Here is a 15,985-nt window from a genome sequence, read left to right on the forward strand (position 1 = left end):
CTAGTTTTGGAGCACTTGGTGGGAGGCCGTGCTGTTCAGGGGTGACGGGGACAGGTATCCAGGTACCCACCCCGTCCTGGTGAAGCTTTCCTGGGAAGGACAGGCCAGCGCGGGGCAGGGCAAGGCAAGCCAGGGACTCCGTGAGGAGCCTGCTTTTCCCTTTTTCAGTCATGAATTAGCAACCCGTGTGGCCGTACCTTTGAGCGTCGGCCTCATACCTGCCCTAAATGTGCTGTTCAGGAACAACCTGGGACGGAATTAGCAACATCTTAATAATGACAGCTGTTTATCAACGGGGACATGGTAGGTGACGCGGAGGTTCTTCTTCATAACTTTAATCATTTAATCATTCACTCGGCGTACACGCACTGAAGCCCTCCTCTGGGACAGGCGCTCCGAGGCCCCCGTGCTTCAGAAGGGAACCCGACAAAGGTGCTGCTCCAGTTATTTTTATTGGTGTTTCTACATTTGTAATCAGAAAAGGTTCAACGGACTCAGAGAACTTAAGTCTGTCAAATAGTTGAACGGTAAGATTGAAGAAAGGGCCTCAGAAAAACTAATCCTGTGCTTCAAAGGCTACGTTACATTTTACAAAAATTCCTGGCAGAAGCTGACGAGCTTTTATTTGAGCAGACTCAGTGCCACAGGGAGTGACAAGGGTCCGCTTTCAAGGGACTCTGCGCATCAAGGTTCAGAGTCTGCTCTGGTCGAGATTGTCCTGAGACTGCTCACTGTATTCTAATGTAACGTCATGCTGTCTCTGTGTGGCTTCTTACTTTTAAATGAATTTCCAAAAAAAAAAAAAAAAAGAATTTCCCCAAGGGGGAAAAACTATCCACCCTGATTTTAGGGACTGGTGAAGATTTTCGGCAAATTAGGGTTCAAATGCTGGCCTTCCCGCCTATTTCGAACCTAAATGTCTGCTGTTTACCTTACAGTTGGATGTGGTTAGGGAGGAAGGAGAGAAACTTCCAGGGAAACTGGAAGGCAAGTGCCACAGAGACTGCATGTCCTTAGACAAGGAGGAAATTTCACAAGCCAGGCAAGTCTGGACTAACCGGCTCCCGGGGCGCTCGTGTCAAGCAGCCTTCAGCCCAAATACTCCAAATCTGTCGCTGGCTTCACTCATCTTTCAGCCTTTTATATTGGTTAGTCTGCTTTATATGGAGGGAAGGAACTCCATTAATTCCATTTTTGTAAGGTGCTAATGGGGAAGAATAAAAAAAAAAAAGAAAGAAGAAGAAGAAAGAAGGTGGCTGTCCCTGGGCAACGTCAAGTGTTCCACGTTGGCGGCCCTTCTGCCGACCGTAGGACCTGTTCTGTGGGGTTTCTGTTTCTACCTCACGCAGAGTGAGGTTGCAACACTGTGTGGGGAAAGGCACATTATGCTTCAGGACGTCGCTGAAAATAAATCTGGGGGATGGAAGAAAGTCTCTGGTGGTGCTTGGGTGTTCCCTGCGCTGGCAGTCGCAGAGGCCATCCTCCCATAAACTGTTGTTTCAGCCAGGTCTTCTTCCAAGGAGGCTTTACGTCTTCATGTCTTCGGGTGAAAACAATACTTGGACTTCCCTTCTGTTCTCCGAATTCAGACATATTAACTCCATTTGGGTCTGGCATTGCTCTGCTTCCCCTGCCCCACCCCCAGGAGCCCCACCCTGCGGTGGTCAGCAACGTCGCTGTCAAGACGCTGAAGCGATGGTCGTGCACCTCTAGTGGGCACTTGGCCAGGAGTTAGAGGCCCCCTCACGGGATCCCACTCAATAATTCAGCTTGACGTAGCAGTTCTTGACTATGTGGGTGTGCCAAGCACTAAAAACAAAGGAGAACCTAACTTCAAAACCTAACTTCAAGGGCAGGACAAAGCAAATATAGGAGAAAAGTGAGGTGAAGTGTGGTAGATGCTTTGGCAGGTTTCTAGAAGGCCAGTGTTGCTTATCAACCACTCAGGGCCTTGTTATCTATACATTTGAAATAAATAATTTGGGGGCACCTGGGTGGCTCCGTCAGTTGAGTGTCTGCCTTCAGCTCAGATCATGCTCCTGGGGTCCTGGGATCGAGTCCCGCATCGGGCTCTCTGCTCAGTGGGGAGTCTGCTTCTCCCTCTCCCTCTATGCCCTCCCCCTTCTTGTGTGTGTTCTTTCTCTCTCAAATAAATAAATAAAATCTTTTAAAAAAGAAAGGAATAACTTGGAACAAACTACATATAGAATCTAACCTCTTTGAGGGGCGCCTGGGTGGCTCAGTCAGTTAAGCTTCTGACTCTTGATCTTGGCTCAGGTCTCAGTCTCAGGGTCATGAGTTCAAGCCCTGTATTGTTGGGCTCCACACTGGGCACAGAGCTTACTAAAGAAAAAAAAAAAATGAACCTCTTTGAGATGCATAACTTTATGATTTGGTCACTCTGTGCCGTTGACTTTGGATCACGTAGAAAAGCCATTGGAAATGGACATGAGGGGGGGACTTGGGTGGCTCAGTGGTTGAGCGTCTGCCTTGGGCTCAGATTCCAGGGTCCCGGCATCGAGTCCCGCATCGGGCTCCCTGCACAGAGCCTGCTTCTCCCTCCGCCTGTGTCTCTCTTCTCTCTCTTTCATGTCTCATGAATAAATAATTAAAATCTTAAAAAAAAAAGAAGTAGACTATAATAAATGGAAGTTCAAGATGCAACACGTGCATCTTTGTTGTTCTATCTATGGCAAGAAAGAAGCCCCTTCATCTTGACTTCTAAGGCCTAACATGGTCCTAATATTTATAGATAATTTCCTTGATACCCAGCATAGCAAGATGTCTCAATCTCATCTTTTGTAGTCTGAGAGGCAGGAGTAAGAAAACAAATACAATGTACAGTTGCCAAGGAGCAGAAGTGTGCAGTGTCATCCTCAGCTTTTCCCCGCATAGTCCTCCCACCTCCGTGACTCATTGTGAAAGCTGGCTTTCCCCCGATATCAAGATGCTCCTCCCCAGTGCAGGCCTCTTGTCCTCCTACCCCATCTCCAACCCAGTTTCACCGGACCAAGGGGAAGAGTTGATTCACTGCATACACGAAGAGGTCAAAAGAAGGTAGGTGGCCTGTATTTCTTGTACAATCACCGTGTCCTTTGTAGGGAATCCAAGCGCTCCATGATCTGTTTCCGCAGACAGCTAGCATGGACACTTGGGCATATATGCAGCCGGGCGCCCCGCGTGCATAGCTGTCACACGTCTGATCCCCCAGCTACTTGTCATGCATACACGACAAGTGGACACCTGTACTCTGTACGCAGTATATACTATAAATGTCTATGACCCCACCTACACCCCTATTTATAGTGACACATCCCTCTAAGTCAAATGGCTTTCCCTCTCTACGTCTTCCGTTTTTAAAACTTTTATTTTATTTAAATTCAATTTGCCGACATAGAGTATGACACCCAGTGCTCATCCTATCGAGTGCCCTCCTCAGTGCCCGTACACCTTCATTTTTAAAGCATTTTCACTTTTGCATTAGGGCCGTTTAATATGCCCCCCGTCCTCTTTACCATCTCACAGTCTCTGTCACCCTGTTCATCCTGAGCCATCCATCATGTCTCTGTCCTTCCACGTTACTTCATGCCAAACTTCTCGCCACCAATTACAATAAAATGACTAAAGTTTGCTTGTCACTTTCATGCTTTATGACATCCTTTTTTTTTTTTAAGTCACTGATTCATGGAGCCCTTCAAAGATTCCTCTTTCTTCTTGAAATTCCTATTTCCATCTTTCAGTCCCGAACTAGAGGCCAGCTCAACCTCTTTACTCATCCTCTGCCACCAGGAAAGTGGTCCAGTTCAGAGAATGCTTCTGGAAGAACAGAGTCACTGAATTGAGGCCTTGAAGCGTTTAGTCTCTCCATCTCACATTTCTGTCACTTGCAACCTACTACCGTTTAGGGCACAAAGGGTGGGCCGGTGGGACAAACCTTGCTGATGACTTAGGGCAGTGTGGTGGTTTATGTGATTATGAATTATTGGAACTCGAGTGCGTTTAGATGCACTGAGCACTTAGCAGTTCAGAGTAAGGCCCAGCCTTTCCTACTGCATTTATGCGAGGCCACACGTGTCCCCCCCGAGAGGACCTTGAGGCCACTTCCGCTGGATGCTTCTGCTCCACCCTTCTTGTCAGGTCTTGGTGTATATAAAACCATTTCTTCTTTCCATGGCTCCTTGATGTCGTTGTGTCAGGGTGCTGTGCAGGCCTCCTTAATGCTCAGCGTACTCTTCAGGTCCAGTCTGATCCCCCAAGTTCATAATTTGGGTTTGCATCTGCCCCGAAACTGTCTGTGCGACGAGATGCGGTCTTCCAAGCATCCCACCTCCTTGTGTGGTCCTCACTGCAAGCTCAGAGCCTCCTGCTGTAAACCTGGGGGGAGCTACTGGGTTGCCATAAGGTTCCAGGCCATTGATATCATTAATCACTTGGTATTATTTTCAAAGTTATTTACTTTCTAAAATCTGGTATTTGAGGTATAATTTACATAGAGTGAAATCTACAGATTCTCGGTGTATTTCGATCACTCTTGAAAAATGACCTAAACTTGTAGCGCCACCTCTCCTGCTAAAATATGGAATATTTCCATCACCTTCGGTGGTTTCCTAATGCCACCTGCCAGTCACCACAGCCCTAGAAGCAAATACTATTCTAATTTTCAAACTTAGCTGCTTTTATTATTGATTTTATCTGAATTAAGTTTAGTAGGGATTAGTAAGTGTACGAAATTTCCTTCCTTCTTTGATGTTCGGCATGCTGATAATTTAATTTTTTTTTTTTTTTTTAAGATTTTACTTATTTATTCATGAGAAACACAGAGAGAAAGGCAGAGACACAGGCAGAGGGAGAAGCAGGTTCCTCGCAGGGAGCCTGACCCAGGACGTGATCCTGGGACTCCAGGATCACGTCCTGGGCCAAAGGCTGGTGCTAAACCACCGAGCCATCCAGGGATCCCCTTTAATGGGTTTTTTTAGACAAAAAGAGTAGTGGGTAGAGGCAAAGGGAGAGGGAGAGAATCCCAAGCAGGTTCTACGCTCAGTGCAGAGCCTGACAAAGGGCTCCATCTCATGACCCTGAGATCATGACCTAAGCCCAAATCAAGAGTTGGTGGCCTGAGCCACACAGGTGCCCCAGCATACGGATACATTACTCCACATGCCCTTTTTCTAACTAAAACAAAATTTTAAGTGAGAATATTGATTCATTTGAGAGTTTAAATGATCTGTGAATAAAATAAATGTATCTCAAGCTGAGAATGGATTTTTAACACAAAGCCTCGTGTATCATTGAAATTTAAAGTAAAAACATTTGTAAGCATTTGGGCGCCTGATGGCTCAGTCGGTTAGGCATCTGCCTTCAGCTCGGGTCATGATCCCTGGAGCCCACGTCAGGCTCCTTGCTCAGCCCGGAGCCTGCTGCTCCCCCTGCTGGTGCTCTCCCTCCCTGTCAAATAAAGAAAATCTTAAAAAAAAAAGAAAAAGTTAAAATTACACCAAAGCCAGTTTTCAGGCTCACAAAACCCAGATTTCCTTCATTTCTTAGATTTTCTGGGAGATGCTTCTAGGCAAAGTTTATTCTGGAAAGATAAATGAAGAAATGACCACATGACACATTGGAATTTGAAACATTGGCTGAGATCAGTGATAATTAGAATTTTATTGCACATTCCGCATGGATTGTATGAAAGACTTTACGCCCCAGGCTTTTAATCACTGCATGTTATAGTTGCTTATTTAGCACAGTGCTTTTTTCTTCTTCAGTTTTCCTTTCATAATAAATTATTTCTCTGTGTCTCTTCTTCAATATACTTCCTCTATGTCCCACTTATTTTTTAAGTTCTAGATCATAACAATGATTATGGCCAACTTTTTTTTATGGCAGATGCAGTATTTGGAAAACCTCGTTTGTCTTCCTGTCAGTGGATCTTGGCTATCTCGATTCTTTTAGCCTTATCTCCTCTTTAAAGACTTTACAGAAAATCAGTAGGTAGCACTTATAGTAGGCCTGGGGGGGAAATTAAAAATATGAAGACCGTCTGGACAATAATTAGCAAGAGTTTCTATCCTGACTCTGCCATTTATTGGCTATATGACCTTAGACCCAGTACGTTTATATCTTTGTTTCAAAAATCTGATGACAGTAACTCCTGCCATATCTGCTGGTGTTATGAATGTGACAAAATTAAATCATATGTGAGAAGGCACTTTATACATTTTGAAGACTGATAAAAATGTAACGTAATGTGATTATGAACCTTGTGTTTTCTAACCACTGAGGGCTGATTTCTACTTATAAAGGAAAAAGAACAAAACCTCAGAATCAGCTTCCTCTGGCCTTCTTTTTGCATTGAAGGCAGGAGGAGAGTGACCACAGACAGAGAAGAAGCGCTCACTCTTTTGCTCTGCGCTGCTTATGGTGATGGTGGTGTTTTCCCAAAAGCATGTGTTTCTAGGTTTTCAGTATAATCCTTCCTTCACCATAACTCTTACTCCAATGTAAGTTAACTTTATTTAGATAGCTGTCTACTTGATAAGGAGATCCTTGAGGTTAGAGTGCCTTGCCCAAAATAAGAACAGCAAGTGGATGGATGGGTGGGAAGATGGTTGGATGGATGGATGGATGGATGGATGGATGGATAGATGAATAGTTTTTAAAAATGCACCTGTGAGGTCTTAATGATGTCCGCAAAGTCTTGAATGCTGTAATATTTCTTATTAAAAAGAAAGCTGGGGGGGATCCCTGGGTGGCGCAGCGGTTTAGCGCCTGCCTTTGGCCCAGGGCGCGATCCTGGAGACCCGGGATCGAATCCCACATCGGGCTTCCAGTGCATGGAGCCTGCTTCTCCCTCTGCCTGTGTCTCTGTCTCTCTCTCTCTCTCTCTCTCTCTCACTGTGTGCCTATCATAAATAAATAAAAAAAAAAATTAAAAAAAAAAAAAAAAAGAAAGCAGGGGATCCCTGGGTGGCGCAGTGGTTTAGCACCTGTCTTTGGCCCAGCGCGCGATCCTGGAGACCCGGGATCGAATCCCACGTCAGGCTCCTGATGCATGGAGCCTGCTTCTCCCTCTGCCTGTGTCTCTGCCTCTCTCTCTCTCTGTGACTATCATAAATAAATAAAAATTTTAAAAAAATAAAAAGAAAAAGAAAGCAATCTTTCTCTTAACAGTTTGCACAGGAAATCCAGTTAATGGTTCAGGCATTCCTTTACTTTTTCCATTGAGTCCTCTAAGTCCATGCTGAGCTCACCTAGGATATTCATCCAAGAGTGTCTTCTCTGGTCTTTTTCCTTTCTTCTCCTTTCACCGTAACCTTGTGCACTTTCTCTCTCTCTCTCTCTCTCTCTCCCCACACACCATCCCTCTCTGGGTCCTAGAGTAGTATGATCTAATCTTTATTGTCATTTCTGGCTGGGGAAGCCTTCTTTAGGTCTTTTACATGATTTTGAATAAGCATATACAAGTCAAAGGAACAATATATATTTAGCTCACTAATAGAGTGTCACTTTGACCGGCCAGGCTAGCAAAGGTCTATGCTTATTTAATCTGTTAAAAAAAATTACTCTCTAGGAGTTCATGCTGACTGCAGTGTTCAGAGACAGGGAGGATAGGATGTGGGAAAGACAGAAGTCCAATTATATAAATTAAATACAAATTTAATCTATTTTAATGATTTAATAATATGGTAGAAATGCATTAATCCAAAAAAGAAAAGCAATGATGATAGAAAGTGATGTGGTTGGGTAAAGAATAATAATAATAATAACAACAACATTATTATTGTCTATAGCCACAGTCTTCTTGGAGTTTTGGAAAAGGAGAAGAAGTACCCTGACTTATACTTGGGACCTTATTGAATGGGAAGAAGAGGAGGTAAGATGTTAGGAAACCAGGAGGCAGGAAAACTGGAATAACATGATGTGGAAAATTATTCACTGTCCTTAACATCCAAGCTGGAAGCAACTAAATAGCATTTAGGTTTTCATTTGATGTTTTTTACTAACGAGATTTCTATTTCATGAAGTTAAGCGAAATCATCGATGAAGTAATGGAATTTTTTTTCAAAGCACTTCCACAATGTTTCCTAAAATTACAGTAGTGGAAAATTGTGTTGATGAAAATAGAGTTTAGGGTTTATTTAGAAAATAATTTGCATTTTATTTTTTTAAAGTTATTTCTTTTCCAAGACTTGTTTTAAAAGTAGGCCAAAATCCAGGAATTTTGTTCCAACTCCTGGGTGATTTTTTTTTTTTTTTCATTTATGTCTACCTAATAGGTAGGTAACTTTAGTTTCTCTTACAGGAAACACTTCGTCCCCAGTTTGAAGCCAAGTATTACAAGATGGAGAGAGTGAATCCCATCAGTGGAAAACCTGAGCCACATCAGCCTTCCTCAGACAAAATCACTCGTCTTCTTGTTTCTATCTCAGGAATATTCTTCATGGTAAAGTACAACCATATATTTCAGAATGTCGTGGGATTCCGCATTTAAAAGGAAGTTCTAATATCATCTCATTGTGTGACCCTCAGGGTCAAACCATATCCAGTTCAGTACCTTCAACACATACTATTAAACAAAATTAAAATCATGGAAAGCTATGGAGTGATTACAAAAAGAATTTGGACATATCTTTAAATAAAACACTATTTGGAAGAAACAAAAATTATCTAAGGTAAAATAGAAATTATATGAGTTTGCCCTGATTAATTAAAACTAAGCATTCCACTTAAAAGTGGAAATCTGAACAGTTTAAATCTTGTACTATGTATTTTGGCTCTCATGTGACTCAATTCCTTAAAGGAAAAAAATTGATTTTTTTCATCCTTTCTTGGAAAAATAAATTCCTTTCACTCCGGGGAGTGTGTGGGGCAGTATATTGGTCTAGGGTATTGCTTTTGTTTTGTGAATTATGCAAAATACGACATCTTCTCTGGTCTTCCATATTGCAGATTTCTTTGGTGATCACTGCAGTGTTTGCTGTTGTGGTCTATCGCCTGGTTGTCATGGAACAGTTTGCATCATTCAAGTGGAATTTCATCAAACAACACTGGCAGTTTGCAACATCAGCTGCTGCTGTCTGTATCAATTTTGTAATCATCATGGCACTGAATCTTGTAAGTGTTGACAGTTTTCAAAAGGTGAAAAGGCATGGGTAGGGGAGAGGTCTGTGCTTCCTTCATGCTTGGATTGTATTTCTAGGAAGCCAAATGAGCCCAACCCACATTTTCATCAATGACAACCTAGTTTAGTGAAAATAAAGTCATCTATGTGGTTTGGATGATGGATTTTATTTAAATTAAAATCAATAACAGTTGTATTGTCTTCCTTGTCCTTTGAGTTTATAGTCTTGGTTAGTGAAAACTTCTATTCATTGAGGGTCTAGTGTGTGCTAGTAAAAGTGCTATGCTCTTTTCATTCAATTAAGGGATTTTTTTGATCCAAAAATTATTTCAAAAAACTGAACCTCAGTGGAGAATCTGTTACAAAGGTATAAGAAAATCTCTTTGAAATAGAAGGTTTGTTACTTCCACGGCCTCCTGTGAAATAGAAAATAGCTACTCCGTTTTCTTTCTCTAGGTCTAAGCATTTTTCTCTTTCCTTTCTTCCTGCCTGCCTTCCTCCCTCGTTCCCTCCTTCCTTCCATCCTTTCTCTTCCTCTTTCTTTCTTTTTCTTTCTTTCTTTCTTTCTTTCTTTCTTTCTTTCTTTCTTTCTGCATTTTGAAACTATGAGGAATAACAATAAAATGTTAACAACAGTCATCTCTCAGTAGTCGGATAATATTTGATTTAGTGTAACTTTTTTTTTTTTTTTGGTCTTTTCAAATGTTTATCTCTATGTAGGCTTTGATTTATACTCAGAAAAGAATAACCTTTATTTTTTAAAAAAATTCTACTATGATGTAAAATTTGGAATAAGTTAGAAATGGAATGTACTTTATTTTTACTTTATATATGAGTCACCCATAAAACCACAGCCACCTAGGTAGCAGCTTTGACTCACTTTTTAAATTCGGTCTTTCACCAGGTAGAGAAAAGGTTTCCCAGTGGCCCAGCGGCATTCCAGAACGTGTGCGGGCACGTATGCACACACTCACTATTCCTCTGTGTGCGCCCTGCCCTCCTAATACTGCCCAGACTCTCATCACTTTGTGATGCCAGTTCCTCAACTTGGTGTCCTGATAAAAAGCAGTGGACATTGGACACAGGCAAAGCAAAGATTTGCACTCAATCTGTGTGATCTCACCATACCACATAACATCTCTGAATTCTAATCTTTCGCGTTTCAAATACCAACATTTTATTTTTTCCCTTTCTTTTGATCTTTAAATCATAGAGTTTATGTATTAATCTTCAATATTCATTGGTATAGAAATGCCAAGGATCTTTTCTATGGGCTTTCTAAATTCTTCGGACCACACCTGCAGTGATTTATTCATAATTTTTCACCTTTTTTGTTTAATTGTTGCTTATTACCCTTTCACACATGTTTAAGTACTTGCAGTTGTCTGTAGAAATAGAATCACATCTAAGATGTTGTATTATGTCTTTTGATTAAATATAAGAAAATTTGAAATATTTTTGTTCATGCAAAAATCATACCACTGTGCTAATTTTCAGCAGTCTTACTTTTTTAAATGTATTTTCGTCTTTCTGAAGGTTACTACTTTTATCTCTTTTAGTTTTGAATTATAAAATCAATACATTGTTATCATGTAAAGTACTGACACGATGAAAACAGTACAAACATCAAGAAAAGTCACTATTTTCTACCTAAAATGCCTCTCATGTCCCTTCCTATCATAAACTAACTGTACCCATTGGAGGCAATCATTGTTAATGGTTTCATGTCTATTTATTCCCCTCACCATCAATTATTAGTGCCTTCAAAAGAGTACGCTGTGTTCCTGTGTCTGACAGTTTGTTCCAAAGACCTACTGGTCTTCAAAAACGTCTTGAGTGAATTAATGAACTGGCCTAATATTCTTGAAGATGGAAAGGATTTCACAGACAGGGGGAAAAAATGAAGAAGCCGAATGTGTGTCATTAACTTTTGCTTGGGAAGGCAAGCATGACAACACTGGGAACAGAGCCTCCAGGCCCAGGATCCAGTCCTCGAGTCCTACCCAGTGGAATAACTATCTTTTCATTAGACTGAAGAACTTGTCACGATCAGAACCTGCAATTGAGTAAAATGGGAGCTTTCACCTTCATGTATTTTCCTTACAAAAGGAGTCTTTCTGTTTTCACCGATAGTGCAAAAAAAATCAAAATCTGGCTGAAGTTTCCCTTGATGTACCCGATTCCAATGTCCTATTATTCCAGTTGCTTCTTAGTCACCAGGCCCTTAAACTCTGACTCTGCCCTATGTCCAGCCCCCTCCTCAGTTACCACCCATCCCCTAGAATCACGGTGAACCCACATACATACAGCCTTCTCTCTCATAAGCTTCAGATACAGCTTCTTCTCACTAAATCTGTATATGTAATGAGGCTCAAGATATTTTTTCTTCCAAAGTACTGGTTTGTACAGATAACAGAGGCTGAACTAGATGAGGTGAATCTCTTAGGGGTAGAAATAAAGCCTCTGAGGCAGATGAGGATAGTATTATTTTTGTGATAAGGACAATCCTGAGGGGGCACCTGGGTGGCTCAGCGGTTGAGCATCTGCCTTCGGCTCAGGCCATGACCCCAGGGTCCTGGGATCGAGTCCCACATTGGGCTCCCCTTGTGGAGCCTGCTTCTCCCTCCGCCTGTGTCTCTGCTTCTTTCTGCCTGTCTCACGAATTTATTTATTTAATAAAATCTTAAAAAATATATTTTGAGGTCCTCACAATCCCATAAGAGCCTATGTAACTTCCTAGCGCTGTAACTCATCCGTGCTTCCTGAAAGAAGACATGACTGATTTTCTTTTTTCTAAATATTTATTTCTACTCGTTGGGAATTTTGACAGAAACATTTAGATATTGTTGGAAGTAGATTCAGCCACAAAACTTCTACTTTGCCCTTGCAACTAATTTAGGAAAATATTTTTAAATGGCTTTTAGCGTAAAGGAGATAAACTACCCAACCAACTCAACAACTGTGGAAAGAATGTTATATTCCTCAGATTTAATCAGTGTAAAACCTAAATGTCCTTCTGAATTTATGTATCTCTTCCTACTCAGGATGTTGAGGCACTTCACAGATCATTAAACAGCCCGTCTGATTTATCTGAACCCACAGGATTAATTTAAAATCTTAATCAAATAAACATAAATTAAAACCATTAATATCAAAATGCCAACTCTTTAAAAAAAATTATACCACCAAAAAGATTGACGTAGGATACCAAATGCTACCTCTTGCTATTTTCAGACCAACACTAAATAGCAACACATAAAAATGTGTTTTTTGTTTCTTAATAGCTAGACTTTGGGATTTCTGTGCTACCATATTCTCCAGATGACGGTTTGGCCTCAATCAAAATATTCTGCTAATCTAATATGCTTTTCAGCCGTCATCCATATGCATGAAGTCATGAAATATAGCATGGCAAAATAGTTTCAACCAGTCAAATGAGTTTTTAAATCAGGAACTTTAAATATTTAAGGTACACAGCCATGAATTTTAAGTCATCCATGCATTTCTTTTGTTTCTTTCATCACAAGTGCCTGTTGTGAATTTTGCTCCTATGACGTCTCTCTGACCCATTCCCTCTTCCCCATTCTCACTTCTACTTCCTTACTTCAGCTACTTGGCATTTCTAGCTTGAACTGTTGCAGTAGCCTTCTCACCGGTTAGTCTTCCTATCTTTCTCAACTCTTCTCATCTCCCTTGCACGCTGCTCTTAGGAGGACCTTGCTGGGGCGCCTGGGTGGCTCAGTCAGTTAAGCGTCTGACTCCTGATTTGGGCTCTGGTCGTGATCTCAGGGTCATGGGATCCAGCCCCCAGTCAGGCTCTGCACTCAGTGGGGTGTCTGCTTGAGATTCTCTCCTTCTCCCTCTGCCCCTCCCTCTCGTGCTCTCTCTCCCTTTCAAAAATATATATTTGTTTAGTTTGTTCATGTCTATATCCATGCTTTCTAGAAACTCAGAAAGGTAGATTATTGGGAAAGATCAGTCTATCTTTGATTCTGAAAAACTCTGTTTTGAGCTCATTTTTACAGCACAAGTTAGGCTGTAAGGCTCTGATGCAGAGATGAAGAGCACTAAATCAAGCGTACCCCTTCCCCTGGTTGGAAGGAAAGGGTTGGAAAGGGTTGGAAGGAAAGGTTGCCCTTTCCCTGCTTTTTTCCATTCTAAATTTTCCCCCAAAGGATTTCTGTGTAACACCCCAAACAAAGCATCAGTGGGAAGATGATGACTTCTCAGCTCAGAATGAATTCTAAAGACCTTCCCATGGATTACCAGGCCCTGAAAACCTGTTTTCCTCTGAGGTCTCTCTCTCTCATCTCTTACAACCTTGCTTCTTTACTGCCACCCCTCCTGATCCTCCACTTGCCTTATTTTTCATGAAATGCATCGAGCACATCCCGCCACAGGGCTTTTGCACTTACTGTTTCTGCATCTCCAAGGTACTTAGCTCACATCTCTTCTTGGCTCCCTCTGTCGCTTCGTGCATGAGCTCTAGGCTCAAATGCTACCCTCTCAGGAGGCTCATCTGACTATACTATAAAATAATACTCTGTGCCCACCGCGCTTCTCTGTGCACACAGCCCGCTGTATTTTCCCTTTTCTGACCAAGTACACAACTCACTTGTCTCTAACCACTGGAATTTAAGGTTCGTTAAAGTAGAGGCTGTGTCTGTCTGTTCACATTGGCTCATTAGAAATTCCAAATATTTTTATGTAATTAAAATCTATGACTAAGAGAATTTCAGCTTCCTGAATGCAGGAGTGAGTGATGTTTAAAAGCATAGGTTCTCTAACATGAGATCTATATATATAATGTACATACACAGTGTAGTGACCCCAAGGGTCCCTGAGCCCCCCTCTCATTCTCTCCTCCCCCAAATACATATCAATTTTCCGCCCTACACACACACAGCCCATGATTGCTGTCATACACCATATAGTGTATATATCTAAATTATGGTTTCTTGCTGCACTTTGTGGTTTTGAAGTTAACAAGTCAGTGTGCATGGGTTGAGTTTGTAGTTCATCATCATGGTGGTGCCAGTTAGCTAACTTCTGGGCCTTAGATGATGCAGCTTCTTGGGTGCCCCAGAAAGCTTTCCAAGAGCAATATTTCCAGGGGTGATACAGCATTTTTGGTGTGATTTATAACACTCTTTCAAAGGATATTACAATCCACTGGTGGCATCAGCTGTAGATATTCCCATCTCAGGCTTGCAGACAGGCTCTGTGTGCTAAGTATTAAGACAAAAATCTGAAATGGTTTCTGTGACAAGGCATAGGATAAATGGTACAAGAGACCCAACATCAGGAATCCTGACTTTGCTATTAGTTTAATAGTGTCGCCTTAGGCAAGGTACCCGAAGTTTGAAACAGTGGTTTCCTGTTCTGTAAAATGGGGATAATTATACCTATGTGATAAAATTGTCGTAAGGACTAAATTAAATAATAGTGTATATATATAATGCACCACTTGCTATCTGCCAAATACTTGGAATAGCAGTTATTTAAGTAAAACCTTCTTTCATTCTCCATGAGGGCACTCAGTTTGGTGCTGGAAGTGCAAAACTACTTGTTCATCTATCCTATTATACTTCTTGGAGCCCCTTCTGCAATCATGTTATGTAATAAATAGGGCATGGCAAAAAAAAAATTAAAAACAAAAATAAAATAGGGCATGGCAAAGAATGTGTCACAGCCAAGACAATTCCAGTGCTCATGAATCCAAGGCAATCTTTGTTCTGCAGTCTGAAAGTGGCAGTTTGTATGTATAGTTAAAAATAAAAACAAGAGCAACAACAAAACTGCACGAGAGGTGGAATGATATTATTCATACTCAAATAATCTCTTTGTCTCAAGATAACTCTCCGGAGGAAAGGGTAGGTTTAAATCATGGCTCAGATGAATAATCACAATAGTTGTATGGAAAGAACCGTTAGGGAAGGTGAACAATTTTTAGAATGTCCAGATACCTACCTTTCAATTTTGCATGCCAACAGGTAGAGTACTGGAATTTCTAATAGAAAGAATAATTTGTTGAATTAGGGGATTAGTTATATTTACGTGTACATGTAACATATACGCACAAACACATACTACCCTTCTGTCTGTAGCAAATGTGTTTTCCCAACTAGGTTAACTTGGAATTTTGTGCAATATGTCTCCTTTCCTTAAGTCTGCACGAGTGGTAGGCTGAGTAGTAGGGGCAGGGGGGAAGGTGGAGAATGTTATCGTAAAAATAACATGCATGTGACTTACTTATGGATTCAACAGGTTTGACTTACGGTCTGGTTTTAAATAACCACCAAACCAAAGTTGTTCTTTAGGAATGCGGACTAGCACCCTATGTTTGTGTTAGTTTGGAAAATTCCTTGTCAATAGTAAAGAATTCAACCTCCCACTCAGCCTTCCAGTATGGTAAAAAGTACGTATAATTGAGTGACTCAATCCCACGTCAGCCATTGACCAGTTGAATGACTTTGGTTACAAAAGGTTTTAAGTTTCTTAAAGTCCCATTTCCTTGGTTTGTAAAGTGGAAATAAAGATAACTCTCCCCAAAAGGCTTCCTGTTACCGAAATCAAGTGTGTCTGCGTATATACAGACACGTAATCATAGCAGGTTTACATCACACGCATTTAGTGTGTGTATATTTGCAAAGCACCACGCAGTAGGTTTTAAAACATGTTCCACTTGATTAAAAATGTAGCCGTTTTGTGGAATACACTCTAGATGTTTCTTTGAGTAGTGTAAATAGCCTTTTCTAGAAGACAAGAATAACATTCACTATTTGCTCTCTCATTATAGGCTTATGAAAAAATTGCTTACCTTCTCACCAACCTCGGTAAGTCCTTTGTTTTAACTTCACTCCTTAG

The 15,985-nt window shown here is 41.2% G+C and overlaps 1 protein-coding gene across 6 annotated transcripts in view; it reads left to right on the forward strand.

Annotated features, from left to right (window-relative positions):
• The window catches only part of ANO3 (anoctamin 3), a 372,280-nt gene that overhangs the window by 327,640 nt on the left and 28,655 nt on the right, over positions 1–15,985 (forward strand). For all 6 annotated transcript variants that reach the window (XM_025459798.3, XM_025459799.3, XM_025459797.3 and 3 more), the window contains 4 exons: positions 7,788–7,870; positions 8,300–8,440; positions 8,947–9,111; positions 15,918–15,954. In XM_025459798.3, the coding sequence (XP_025315583.3) occupies positions 7,788–7,870; positions 8,300–8,440; positions 8,947–9,111; positions 15,918–15,954 (426 nt within the window). The remainder of the gene's footprint in view (positions 1–7,787; positions 7,871–8,299; positions 8,441–8,946; positions 9,112–15,917; positions 15,955–15,985) is intronic.

The sequence above is a fragment of the Canis lupus genome, chromosome 21, assembly GCF_003254725.2.
Source record: "Canis lupus dingo isolate Sandy chromosome 21, ASM325472v2, whole genome shotgun sequence".
Lineage (NCBI taxonomy): Eukaryota > Metazoa > Chordata > Mammalia > Carnivora > Canidae > Canis > Canis lupus.